At 45.9% G+C, this 13289-nt stretch overlaps 1 protein-coding gene across 2 annotated transcripts; it reads right to left on the bottom strand.

Moving 5' to 3' along the window:
* Positions 1-2957: 2957 nt before the first annotated feature.
* Positions 2958-13096, bottom strand: LOC1269858 (klaroid protein). Of its 2 annotated transcripts, XM_061642571.1 has the most exons (6): positions 12940-13096; positions 9482-10781; positions 9203-9409; positions 5500-7275; positions 5044-5156; positions 2958-4785 (listed from the first exon to the last, which is right to left on the bottom strand). In XM_061642571.1, the coding sequence occupies exons 2-6, from the start codon at positions 10677-10679 to the stop codon at positions 4576-4578; spliced, it is 3504 nt and encodes a 1167-aa protein (XP_061498555.1). In that variant the 5' UTR covers positions 10680-10781; positions 12940-13096; the 3' UTR covers positions 2958-4575. The 2 variants fall into 2 exon arrangements, with proteins under 2 accessions (XP_061498555.1, XP_061498556.1); XM_061642572.1 differs by lacking the exon at positions 5044-5156.
* Positions 13097-13289: the final 193 nt, after the last annotated feature.

The following is a 13289-nucleotide window of genomic DNA, read 5'->3' as shown; positions in this document are numbered from 1 at the left end:
ATCCAATACACCAGCAACGGCATTGGATTGGAAGCGGAAAAAGAGGAAAATGTTATTATTATAAGCTCATTTTAAGTTTCTTGCGTCACTATGCTACCATTCGACACAGCAGTGAAACTAAAACCGATAATGGTGTAAAATAACAAAATATTGAAAATATTATAAAATTTAAGATCTTCCAAGAACATGGACCACCTTCATTCCTGGATGCATTTTCAATCCATTTTCAATCCATTTACACTATCCGAAAGCACTCACCCCCTGGGCAGCCAGGCCAGCTCCTTCCGGTCGTTAAAATCAAATAACCCACGAGGAGAGAAGCTGAAAATAAAACCACTCTCGCACCGTAGCATGGGTAATGGGAACACAACAGCAGACCGCCGGGTGGTGTAAAAAGGCACCTCATAATAAATGCGTAAAGGAATTTTCCCCCCCGCCCCCTGTGGTGTGCGCTTCTTCAGTGATCCCGGGGCGAACCTGCCAGCAGCAGCAGCACGTCGTCCTCCTTCCGGACCAATTATATTAGCATTAATTGATGTTATGCTGTCGCTCACTACCGTCCCCCCGACACCGAGCCCCTCGCGCCAGCTATCCCTCACATTGCAAGCGTTGTGCTTTAAAGGTGTCGAGCCGGGAGCGAAGCTAATTTGAATTTCCGAAATAATAACATCAGTCTGCTGTGCAGCGAGACGCACTGTGAAGGAGTGGAAGGAAGCGATGAAGAAGGATGCTTCTCTCTTCTGCGTTAATTTTACCGCTATATCCTTGTTTTTTTCCGTTCCGTTTCTAGTACAGCATCGACAACATTTTAAAGCGCTCGGGTCGGATGTCCTTGCGCGTCCGCCTGTGTTTCGATCTAATCATCTATCAGTATCTCCGATGGGATCCGAACCCATCTGTGTGTGTGTGTGTGTGCATGGTATAATCCTTTCAGCGAGTTAATAGTCCGTGTCCTTCTACTCGACGTGGACCGCGGTCGTCGTTTCCGCTTAACGATCAGCTGTGTGGCTCTCGATTCGCTCGAAACGCTTCACTGCACCCACTAACATGATGATGATGATGATGGCGACGATCCTAAAACGATGATAAGCCAAGTTAGTATGATATTGATTGTTCAATCGCGGAACGCCAACCCACTCTCTCTCCTGAGTCCTTTTTTCCCCCAATGTTCTCAGGAATTCGGTGTGTGCGTGGGAAAACAAGGCCCAAGGATCGAAAATCCGCATCCGTTGTCGTGTGGCTTTTGTTCAACACACATAAAAGCCAATCTCATCAATACAACGCAGCCGGCGGGTTCGCGGTCAAACCTTACAATCCCCCTCAAAAAACACACTCAGGCCGATCCTCTTCTGGCCGAACAGGTTCTTAACGTCAGCCGGCCTTCATCATCATCTCAAAGGTTTCTCGGTTTGGACAGTGACTTCTCCTCGTCTCGTTTCGACTCTTTGCGTAATGAATATTTCATTTGATGTTGATGCATATTTCGTTCCACTTTGCGTCCACTTATCGATGGCCGTCCGTCCGTCGAATGGAAAATTATCGTTCCAACACAAACTGTGACTCCTCTTCCTTTCCACTTTGGGCACTTTTGTGCGCTCTTTTATCTTCCCTGTTCCCATACCAGGATAGAGGGATGCCGATGTAAAGGATTGCGGAATTCGGTCGGATCAGTCTATACCGTCATTATAGTGGAGTGCCGAGGCACACACCAAAACAACTGAACTGGAATAGAAAAATCAATTCTTTTATGCTTTTCGTGGTCGTTTTTTAGAGGTTTTTCCCCCCTCTAATTCTGCGAATTCACTTAAACTTCTAAGTGGTACTGTAAGTTCACTAAGCTTCTTAGAATGACAATCCAGTTGCATGCACTATCCCGCACGTGGGAAGCAATGCATCTCCTCCAACAGCGCCACCCGAGATGTTCCCGGAATGATGGGAAGCCATAATTAAAATTTATTCAGCGATCCTTTCCGCTGAAAGCAAACGGAAAGGGAAAGCGCTTCCAGCAGCAGCTGCATAACTCGTTCCTTTCGTTGGCCTTGCGCCGTGCCCCGGATTCAGCCGAGCTAATCGTTTGAAGCATTTGAATAATTAAATATTCATTCTACACTCCAAAAACCATCTTCTTCGCGTATCCGGTCGTGCATTATCGTGCAGCAGCAGCAGCAAGCCCGTTAATAGAGTAGCGTTCAATTTCGCCACACGGATGGGGTTGGCGGGTTAAAGCTCACTTTTCATTATTCTTTCTCTTTCACCAAAAAACGTTAGTGGAAAAAAAATACCAAAAATAGGGAAAACCGTTTTGTAAGCTCAAAGTCAGCTCCAAACGAGCGAAGGGAACGCTTTAGGAATTAACTGTGCACTCTCTGTGCGTGTATGTGTGTGTTTTTCCTGGGTAGAAAGTGCATTCCACGCTTACAAAAAGGGCGGGCAGTAGTAACAGCTATGTAACCACTGGAAAATGCCACCGCTGGAGCTGCTGCTGCTGCTGCTACATCTGCTTCGGATTGCCCGTTCTGTTCCGCATCGCAATTATTCTTCTTCAAGTGCCCTCGAGGATTATACACTTGGACGGGGAGGCGGTGGGTTGGAGAAAAGGTAAAACGCGGGAACCGAGCACTACTACTGCACAAGCTTTCGAGCGGCAGCGGCGGTGACGCGTGTAGTTAGTTTTGTTTGTTTGTTTTCATTGCAAGACACCGCTTCCACTGCACTCCGTTTAATCTGCATGCTCTTTTGCTGTTTTGTTTTGTTTCTCAGCTTATAGCCACGAGCGTTTTAGCGTTTTTCCCTTCATTAGCGGGGAGCATTGATTTTGTAAATGTAGAAGAAGAAAATTGCTGCAAATAAAGTAGAATAAAACGAGCTGCATTAAGGAGGAATTGTTTAAAAGAGGGTAAGGTAGATAGAAGATAATTTCTCAAAAAAGCATAAAACGGAAACTTAACTTCAAATTGTTTTCTTATGCAGAATTGTCTTCCCAGTCGCCACTCTGACGACAATGCTCTTTCGTTCTTTTTATTATTATTTTTAGTGATGGCGATTTTTAGTCTCTAAAGTGTTCCATTTACTATCTTTCGCTACAATTACAGTCTCCTACACTTTCAGACAGTCTGACTAACAGGATTTGCGTTCAAAATTATGCTTGAAATACTAATGATTGATCACGCACGAGGCAAGCAGCAAAACAACGGAAAACAAAAACCAGTAAATTCCTTGTTCCCTCCATAGGTGTTTGTTTTTGATTTGTACTAAAACTTCTATTAACCGAATGTTGTCCTCCATTTGTTTGTTTGGATTTTCAATGTACGTATGTGATGATGATTGGCTTAAAAGAACATTCTAATGTGATCAAAACGAACCATTTTCTTAATTTGGAATGAATTATTTTCGAAACGACTGTTTGTTTCCCTCCTTTCTATGAAGCATTTGGACCCTCTCTTCTCTTCTTTCTATTGGTTAGCTTCTATCATAAGGCAGCTGGTGGTGGTTCTAATCTAAATTGAATTCGCAATTTGGTTCATTAGTTGAATTGGATGTACACACTCTTCTTACTAAAGACTAGAGCTTAAGCTATGGTAGTTTGATTTTTCTCCCCATCCTCTACTCTTGCCTAACTGTTAACGATTTTCTTACCCTCTAAATATCAAAAACAAAAAAAGGCATTAGTACAATAAACAGTTTTTAGTACAATAATAGGCAACGCACGAACAAAACTTAAAAAATGACCGAGTCTATACTGAATACAACGATATCCCTAATTAAGTAATGAAGTTGCTGACGGACACAAATTAGTAGGAAATGAAGCACAAGAATAGAACAAATAAAAGACGATTTCAAAGCACTATAAATTGAGAAAAAATACCTTTGGTTAGGGAAAAACTAATAGAAACTAAATGGAAACACTTAGAAGTTCATTAGTTGAAAACAGTTAAAGGTTAAAGGTCAGTAAACACACATTTCCACTCGCTATTCGAAAGGAAGAATGGCGTGGAAATGGCGTTTCTAAGACAAAGACGGAAATGGAACAGTTAGAGTGGAACAAGAAGCAATGTGTTAAATTGTAATATACGAGTGTAGCTATCGGTGCTGAATTAAGTTTTTGGTATTATACAAAATGTAATTAAACAATATCGCGATTATAAAAAAACTAAACAAACGCTTTCCCTTTTTTCTAACGCATTCGACACGAAAAAAAAGAATCAAAAACCGTGTTTCACCTAAACTAAAGCTATTCTTCACGATAGAAAACTCAAACGGGAGAACGGTGTTCTAAACTGTAATCAATGGTATAATTTCTCCCCTTCCAAGCGTGTAGCTTAAAGAGGATGTAATTGTAAAAAAGGACGTAATAATTATTCACTAACTAGAAACAATCAAACAAAACTATGTACAAATCAACACACGGACGTGGACACACACACTAAAAACAGCGTTCATCCTCCCCCTAACGGAGAAATAAATATGGTAAATCAATTGCAAAAGTATTGCCCCCCACACTTCCTTCCCAACTAGCAAATTTCTACAATTAGCTGCATTTCTAACTTCCCTTTCCCTTTCCTTTCGTACAACCGATTACACCTTATCACCGTGCACCCGGAACCGGTACAGGCAGGTGTAGTGTATGTTGCCATGGTTCGATTCAATGCGCAGCTCGACAATCTGCAACGGCTCGGTCCAGTCCTTATTCTCCACCGGGAAGTACTGGACGCTGCTGCCCATCTGGTCCAGGTACTCGTAGCTGCCTAGCGGGACAGGTTCGGGATCGTTCAGTGCCCTCAGGCCCTATTTTCGGTTGCGAGGAATAGACACAAAAAGAATTACTAAATAAATGATACACTAGATAGTAATACACACACTACACGGCATGCAAGAAAGTTTAGAAACGGCAGATGGTCAACGAAAGCTTCACAAATTATGGAACAACGTGTTAGAAATTTGGAATCATGCAATCTTCTTCGGCAAAGAAACAACCTCTAAACCAAGCACACAACACTACCGAAACATCGATTCGAATATCGAAACACACTAGTAAAAACCTACCCAAACAGTGAAGTGCTTCGGGGCTGAGCTAATTGATCCGTTCGATACAAGCAGTTTGGAAATGTGCTCCAGCGTGAAGCCAGTCACGATTATCTCGGTATTTAATTGTATGACTAGAAATAGAAGAGAAGAAATGAGCAAAAGGTGGAAGAGCGATTGGACAGGGGAAATGTGAAATGCATTTTTGAGAAATAATGCGTGAAAAAAATAGGAAAATTATAACAAGAAAACAAGACGTGAATGAAAACGAAAAAACCACAAAAAAATAAGCAAAAACAAAACAAAAACATAAAAATATTTAAAAAAAACAAAAGCAGAATAAGATAGAAAGATGAAACAATGAAAAGGAACATAAAAAAAGGGAAACAAATAATGAACTAACACAATTATCGACCTGTGCACGCTAAATCAAAAGGAACTAATAGCTATGAGTATACACATTCTCCGCCAACTCACCCAAATAGCCGGGGAAACCTTGGAACGCCCAGCACTGGCCCGGTTCCATCGTAGGCGAAATGACCGTGCGCGGCGTGTTCGATGAGTACGGGATCGGGATGATGCCGAATATGCGAAACTCGGCCGAGTTGGCCTGATAGCTTTCTGTGCAGCGCGTCGACAGCACCTGTCCGCCGGCCGATTCGAGCGCATAGTCTACCCGGCCCGTCTTGTCCGCATCGTACACGATCAGCGCATCACGTACGATACGCTTCACATCGTCCTCGGTTAGATTGGACGAGGTGGAGGAGCTGGCCGGATCCGGATCATCCGGTCCTCCAGCGGAAGATGCTTTACTCTCTGAGGTAGTAGTAGTAGTAGTAACAGTGCTATGGCTGGCAGCGAGTTCCGCTTCCCGTGCCATCATTTCTTCCCTCAATCGAACCATCATCTCGGCCCGTATCTGTTCACCTATCTCCAGCATTAATCGGCCCGCAGATCGGTCGATTTCCTCCCGAACGTCCACATTCACCTTCGCCTGAATCTCCTCCAGCCGCTGCTCGAGATTATCACGCGCTACGAACAGTCCGTTTATCCACGCACGCAGATCTCCGTCGGCAATGTCCTGCTTTACGTTCAGTCCCAAAATTGTGATAATATTCTCGCGTATCACCTTATTCACACCTTCGTACCTTTCCTCTCTGTGCGCATTTAATCGATTGTCAATATCAGCCAGCAGTTTCTGGTAAAGCTCGTTGCTCTCCAATCGGTACGCTTTTAGCTGCTGCTCGAGCTGTTTGTGGTTTTGCTTCACCAGCTGCAGGTGTTCTTCCCACTGCGCGCTGCTGCTCAGCAGCTGCTCGCTAAAGTGGGCCTTAATATCGTTCAACTCTTTGCGCAAATCGTCCACCAGCGCTTCGCGCTGACGCTGATCGACAGCGGCACGATCTTGCGCCTCCGCCACACTGCTGGCTACGATACGCTGATCGATTAGTGCGCTCAGCTTGTCGGAGGAGAGTATACGCGCTAAAATATCCTCCAGCTGCGATCCACTGATGGCGTAGTGATGGTTGTGCACCGTTGTCATGTGCTGCTCGACTAGGCGCTGGATCTCGGTAAGGTATTCGCTCGACAGCACCACTTTACCACCTTCCGGGGTATCATTTGAATCTACTTTCTTTGACGCCTCTTCAAACAGCTGCGGGTAGGACGCTTGCAGCGTTTGTCGTACCCTTTCCACCACCGCATCAACATCGCTGTCTGTTAAACGATAGTTGTACGATTTTAAGCTTTCCTCAATAACCTGCGCTACATGTACGGTAATTTCTGGAGTAATTGCTTCCCTTTGGGGCGGTTCCGTCGCCTTTCGCAGCCGCTCCGATTCATCCACCTTGGAGGCAAACTTTTGTTCCATCATGCCATCAATGTACGCATCGATATGGCGCATCAGTTCTTCGAACTCCTTCTTGCTAAGCGTACGCTGCAGGGTGTTGCGGATTGTTTCACGGGAGTTGCTATCGCTTCTGCCTCCCGTCCACGACCATGGCCATGAGAAGGTGATGCTTGTGGAGAGCCAACCGAAGGGTAGGGATAATGCGGACAAGAATGACGACGCTGATAGAATCTTTTCGCGGAAGTTTGCATTCCTTTCGTTGACGTATCGGTAAAGCGATTCCATATCCAGCTCCGAGTGTTTCATGTTTGATGGCAGAATGTGGGACAGTGAGGAGAGTGCGAGCGTGGCACGTGACGATGCGGGCAGAACGATCGTTTGATCCTCGTCCGCTAATAGGTAGGCTGGAATGAGAGTAAATAGTTCGTTAGATACTGTTTAATTGAAGATATTTTAATTTTAAATAGAAAGGAGTGTAGGAGAAGTGGAAAAGGAGCTTTAGAAATGATGGATGTCGCCCTCTAGAGCCTTCTCGCGTTCATTCGAGCCTAATTGTTATTCAATAGTCAACATTAATTACCCCAAAAACCACCAGCAAGACCGCAAAAAAAACATCAAACACACCTGCAAAACGTTCTCTTATTAAACTCCACATTCAACATTATTCATCACCCTTTAATTAGATACAAATTGGAGAAGGATAGAGGACGGACATTCATCGCGTAACAAATACAAATGAAAAAGAAAGAAAGAAACAGTACAAATACTTTCTAAAAACAGAACAAAACAAAACAAATAAGTGAAAAAGGAAGGTGCAAAAGAATACAAACAGACAAACAAATAAGGAAATGCTAATGCTTACCTGTCCATTGTGTTATAACTTCCCTGCTGCTGTCCTTTTGTTTTTACTCAAACTTTCTTTGCTAAACTCTGCTAAATTAAGGAACACGAAAACGGCTTTTTTGTTTGTTTCTTTATCTCTAGACAGACAGGGAAAAAAGTTCCGTCCGTAAGAAGCTCTTTATTTTAACATTACTACAGCTGTACTTTCTATCCGTTCCGTGGTGAAGGATTATAATTAATTGACGTGCATCTTAAACAATGACCTAACATTCATGGACAAACAAAGCATTGTGGAGAGAAAAAAAAAACACTAACTAAGTTTAGATTCGACAAAGAAAAACAAAAAAAGTGCACTGCAGTGCTTTCTTCCTGCGGGGTGATTTTTTACGTATCCTGTTCCTCTATCCATTCTCTTACGTGAGAAAATATGGGGTTTTAGTGCGTTGGGACTTTCCATTTCTTGTTGAGTTATACTTTCCCCAATATACTTTAATTAAAACGGCAAAAATGATATTGTGTTTGCAGTAATACAATAAAACGATATCTAATCGCATTTCGAAAAACAAGAACACTACTTATAAAAAAGAGAGATAATGCTTCATCTGCTTAAATCGTGGCGTGATGATGAAGAATTCGGGTTTACTCTTACTATTTTGCTCGCATTAAAAAAGTATGGCATACGTGTGGTGGTGTAGGGTGGATATCGATGCTACTGGCCCTAATTCGCTTGTAAGCCGTAAATTTAACCTTAAATAATTAAGCCAAGAAAAAGCATTAAATGGCAAAACAAATACGAAACATGAGAAAGAGAGAAAAAGAAATGCAACTACACGACCTAACACACGACCACTGTTGTTTTAGGCACTTGGTTCTTCTTCGGCCCCTCCTGCTCCCCACAGCTCGCGCACCGCATCGACCGAATTCTGAGACACAAGCTTCAGCTGATCGAAATAGGTTCCGGTCAGATCGGACAAATCGGTCCACCGGTCGCCCACGTACTGTTTCACCGACTCGACGTCGGGAAGCGGCACGCTCGGCAGTTCCGGCAGTTCCGGAAGGCTCGGAAGGCTCGGAAGGCTTGGAAGATTCGGAAGCTTCAGTTCCGGTAGGTCTGGGAATTCAGACGGAAGGCTTGCGCGAATCGTATCCAACGCGGAAGGATCTAGATAGAGAAGCGTACCTGTATAGAGAGGAAGGGGGGAATTGTACGAGGGAGATGAGTGTATGTATGAAAAGAAGGGCAAGGGGGAGGCGACAGAAAGAATTTGGTTAGAAAAATTACTTGACAAACAAAACACACCTTTCATCCAAATCACAACTAATGAGACAAATTGATGAATTATAAAAAATCGAATCAAATGTGTGCAACACAGTCAAACTCGAGTGTTTAATAGCATTCAAGACGAGTGCAAAGTGATAATCATGTTATTTGCTGGATGAGCCTGACACTTTTCAAAGAAAAAAGGAACCCTTTTCAATCGAACTTACCTCCAATCAGCAAAAACGGTAACAGAACCAACAGAAAAAGCAAGAACCGACGCTTCTTTTGGCCAATTTTCTGCTGTTCCGCGTTAGCGGCCGACGTCTGCAGCAACCAGGCGTCCAGAAACAGTACGGAAGAGATCAGCAAATAGATGCGTTTAAATACGTTAACGAAGAATGACGTCACAAAACCGTACACACGACTGAAGAAGCCTAAAACGAAGAAAGAAACAGTAAGCATTTCCGCTTCGAAAAGCTTCAATCTCCCTCTCTCCCAACACGTACCTCGCTCGTCCTCGATCCTCGTGTAGTACATCTGCTGCTCGTCCCGCCGGCGGAACACGCTGCGCACGGAATCGACACACGTGAAGAAGAACGTTACGATCGACAGGAAGAACCGGCTCACGATCGAGCGCTGCTCGATCGTTACCCGCTGCTGCCGATGGACGCCAATGCTCTTGCTGCTTTGCATCAACTCATCCGTCTCGTCGTGCGAGTCGTACGGGTTCGACCGCACCAGCCTGGAGCGGGCCGAAGTGTAGCGCTCGCGTATGAACGCTTCCTGCTCGGGATTGCGCTGGATCATCGTTTGCACCCGCTCGGCGTGCTTGTTCAGGCTGGGGCGCGACATGTTCGGCATGGCCACGAGCCCGGGCGCTACCTCGCGCCGATGCGGCGACAGCTCCGAGTACGTGTAGTCCGTCTTCGGGTACTTGTTCCAGTACTCGCCCGCCTCCAGGTACTCCTTGTAAGCGGCGTGCTGCTGCAGCTCCTCCGGCGTCAGGATCACCTTCGCCGGGGCCATCTTTTGGGCGGCATTCTTGGGCGTGCTGGTGCGTATAACGGCGGCCGCCGTCGCGGCGGCACCGACCAGTTTACCACTTCGGGTGGTGGTACTGGCCGCACTGTTACTGCTGCTGCTGGTGGTGGTTGTTGTTGTGCTACTCTGAGACTTCTGAGCACTGGCGGGTTCTTTCTTTGGCGGTGAAGTCGAAAGGGCTTCCTTGCCGGCACTTCCGCTGCTTGTCTGTGTGACGGTCTGCGTCTTGGTTACCTTCTCCTTACCACCGTCCAGCACGACTGTGGTCTGTTCCGTGCTGGTCATTGTGGTGGTGGTAGTAGTGACGGACGATTGCGTCAGCTGGCCCATCGATTTGGCGAGCTGTGCATTGGCAGCCACCGCCGTTGCCGCCTGTCGAGCCCGGTCCGGCGATACATCCTCGGAGGAGTAGTCGGATGTGACGACGCGCGTCTTACGCACCGGCGTGGAGCGTCCTTGACTGGCGGCGGCAACAGGTGATGGTGCTGCCTCCTCCTCGATCATGCCGACCGTGGGCGCTTTGCGTACCTTTCGCCCAGGTGACGTTTCCGAACCGTTCAACTCACGGTCGGAGCTGACGCGCAGGTTCATCGTGCCGGGAGTTTTCGAGCGCGACCGCCGCCGCGTCTCTATTACATCGCCAATGTTCTGTGGTTGAGACATGATCGCGCACTGGCTGTTCTTCTATTTCACAACTATTCTCCGGGAGAGGTTTTGGGAAGGTTTCTGTTTCTTGCTCTAACTCTACCTGACCTTCAATTTCATCTGAAAGGGAAGATAAAAACAAGAAACCATAAAGATAAGCTCATAAATGACCTTTTGCGAGCACGCATAAAAGCATAGATAAATAATTCAACACAACACGTATGATCACGTTGGTACGGTTAGCACACACTTGCCCATGGCTGCCGTAGCAACCCGAGCACGCACACACCAACACAAATGATTTGGTGGAGGGAGGCGCATATATGCTTCGATCATTCCACACAACGATCTAAGAAGACGTGTTGTTTCCGATTCACACCACTGTTCGCCTGCAAACAAGAAATACTAGAATATTGACATTGAAATCCGATAACCGGCGCGCTTTCGGTGGTTTCCAAACGTGTGGATATCTCCCACCATACCATCCCGCCACACAGCCCGCCAAAACACAATCGCACACCAAAGTAGGCGATGTGTAATTAACACTTCACATGCGTTGCCCTCAACCATTCATGCCTGGACGCCGTGGAGGAGCGTTTAATGTAAACAATTGTACCTTGTTTCGATTACGCATGCTGCTGCTGCTACAGCAAGCAGCCCTTCTATTAAATAATTTATAACAATTTGATTTAAAAACCACAAGAAATGAAATTATTTTCCAACCCAATGACCAACAATTTGATCCGAAAAAAATAATGCCTTCAAGAATGCGTTCTACCCCTACCGATCATATGATGGCCGCATGCAACAAACACGCGTGGTTGGTCTGCTTTTAAAAATTCCCTCTTCACTTTCCGCTTCGTTTGCCACAAACACTACCCCTCCCCTGGGCATTAGAGCGGCTGGTTTTATGCGAATTAAAATACAGCTGCAGTTTAAAGGGAATGGCTTCTCTACATGGCTTCCCTCCCTTTCTCTCTCTCTCTTTCAAACCACAAACGGCAGCGGCGTGCAGCAGCATAGCATCATCATCATCCGTTCTTAACTTTATTCTCAATTCTTACGCCTCAACACACACACACACGCACACATCATACGTAAGCGAAAGAGAGAAGGAAGAAGCAAATGAAAAAATCGGTTAAAAATAGGTACCCCGTAAACAAGTGCGTCACCATCGGTACGCGCCCTAACCGTCGGTCACCGGCTATTCTTCTCTGTGTCTCTCGGGCGGTGTAGAGAAACAGCATAAAAACCGGGACGAAAACTTCTTCTTCCACTTCTTCCACAACCGGCGGTTGTAGCTCGATCGCGGGTGACGATTGCTTTCATTTTTAAAAACCCCGCCGTTGGTCGCGCGCGCTCGCCATATAGCGCCGGTATTGGCGGTTGGAAGAGGTTTTTGAATTTTTGATTATTCGCTCGCGTTCTCTACACACATATACACAACGGGCTGCCCCACCCTATCTGCTATCGGTTTCTTCAGACCGTGGCAAAGATCGCAACTGCGAAGAAGAGGAAAGGCCGGATTAGGGCGTCCGAAGAAGCGGGCGATTCTTGGCTGCATGAGAGGGGAAATATTAGAGCATAGCGAATTGAACGATGCGTCTGTGGTGGTTATCTTGCGGGGGCTAAAACGATGATAAAACACTGTGTGTGTGCTCTTGAAATTTAGAAACGAAGCGCGTATCAATCATCATTCGAGCTCGCTCCGGGGTGCGTGCCTGTTTGCCGCCGACCAATCACACAGCTGCGCTCAATCTTCGCGTGTTTCAACAATCTATGCTCGGCTTGGATCAGCAGACACTTCAGAAGCATTCGGAGGCTTGCAATCAAAGTAGCATGTATCAGATTGCCGCCAGCAAACCGCCCGCTTGGTGTTAAATTGGAAGACATCAAGAGCTTGGAGTGTGGTTAAAAATAAACAAACTCAATTGACCCCCTTCAGCAGCACCATGATCGGATCCCGGAATGATCACTTTCTATTCGGTAAAGCCTTCCCCCAGAGGGGAGCCTTCTGGGGGCTCTCTCCATTTCCGCGTGGTGGGTAATTTCCACCGCGAAGCCAAGGAGAAAAGCAAGCCATGAAATACAAACAAAACCATAACGAAGCAGCCACCAGCCAGCGGCGACGGCGGTAGCACCCTAATATGCAGGGGACGCGCTCGCTGACGGTACGCGTCATCCCGCACACACACAGACCGACCGACCGCGCTCGATAAAACAATCACGATTTCACTGGAAACCATTCACTAAAACAATACTCCTCCATTGTACGTACCTGCAGCAGTGTTTAGGCAACACTTTTTCACTATTTCTACCGCCGGGGGAAGTATTTTTACGGGAGAAATTAGTCCATCTTTCTGCTACCCGAACAGGACGCACACAGTGACCGAACAGAACTGTCGCGCCGCTGCGGATGGGATTCGTACGTTCTCGGAGCAGTCGTGTCGACGGAGAAGGAGATAGAGCGAGAGCCCATCACTATCAAGGATTGCAGGGCTCGTTGGAACGGTTTGTGGTCAGTTGGGGATGCGGCGCAACAAAGAAATTCAAACAAATTCAACAAATATTTACGAAATGAAAATCATGCTCAAATAAATGTAGAAAAAATCGAGTGTAAGAGAAATA

The sequence above is a fragment of the Anopheles gambiae genome, chromosome 2 (genome assembly GCF_943734735.2).
Source record: "Anopheles gambiae chromosome 2, idAnoGambNW_F1_1, whole genome shotgun sequence".
NCBI classification, from domain to species: domain Eukaryota; kingdom Metazoa; phylum Arthropoda; class Insecta; order Diptera; family Culicidae; genus Anopheles; species Anopheles gambiae.
Note: the sequence above shows the minus strand (reverse complement) of the source record. Positions and strands in the feature narration are given on the sequence as shown.

Bases quoted from the DNA above. Each gene is read 5' to 3' on its own strand.
- LOC1269858 (XM_061642571.1), bottom strand. From the start codon at position 10,679: ATGTCTCAACCACAGAACATTGGCGATGTAATAGAGACGCGGCGGCGG. The intron at 9,410-9,481 runs GTACGTGTTGGG...TCTTCGTTTTAG, and splicing joins GAGGATCGAGGACGAGCGAG to GCTTCTTCAGTCGTGTGTAC. The intron at 4,786-5,043 runs GTAGGTTTTTAC...AACCGAAAATAG, and splicing joins CGAAGCACTTCACTGTTTGG to GGCCTGAGGGCACTGAACGA.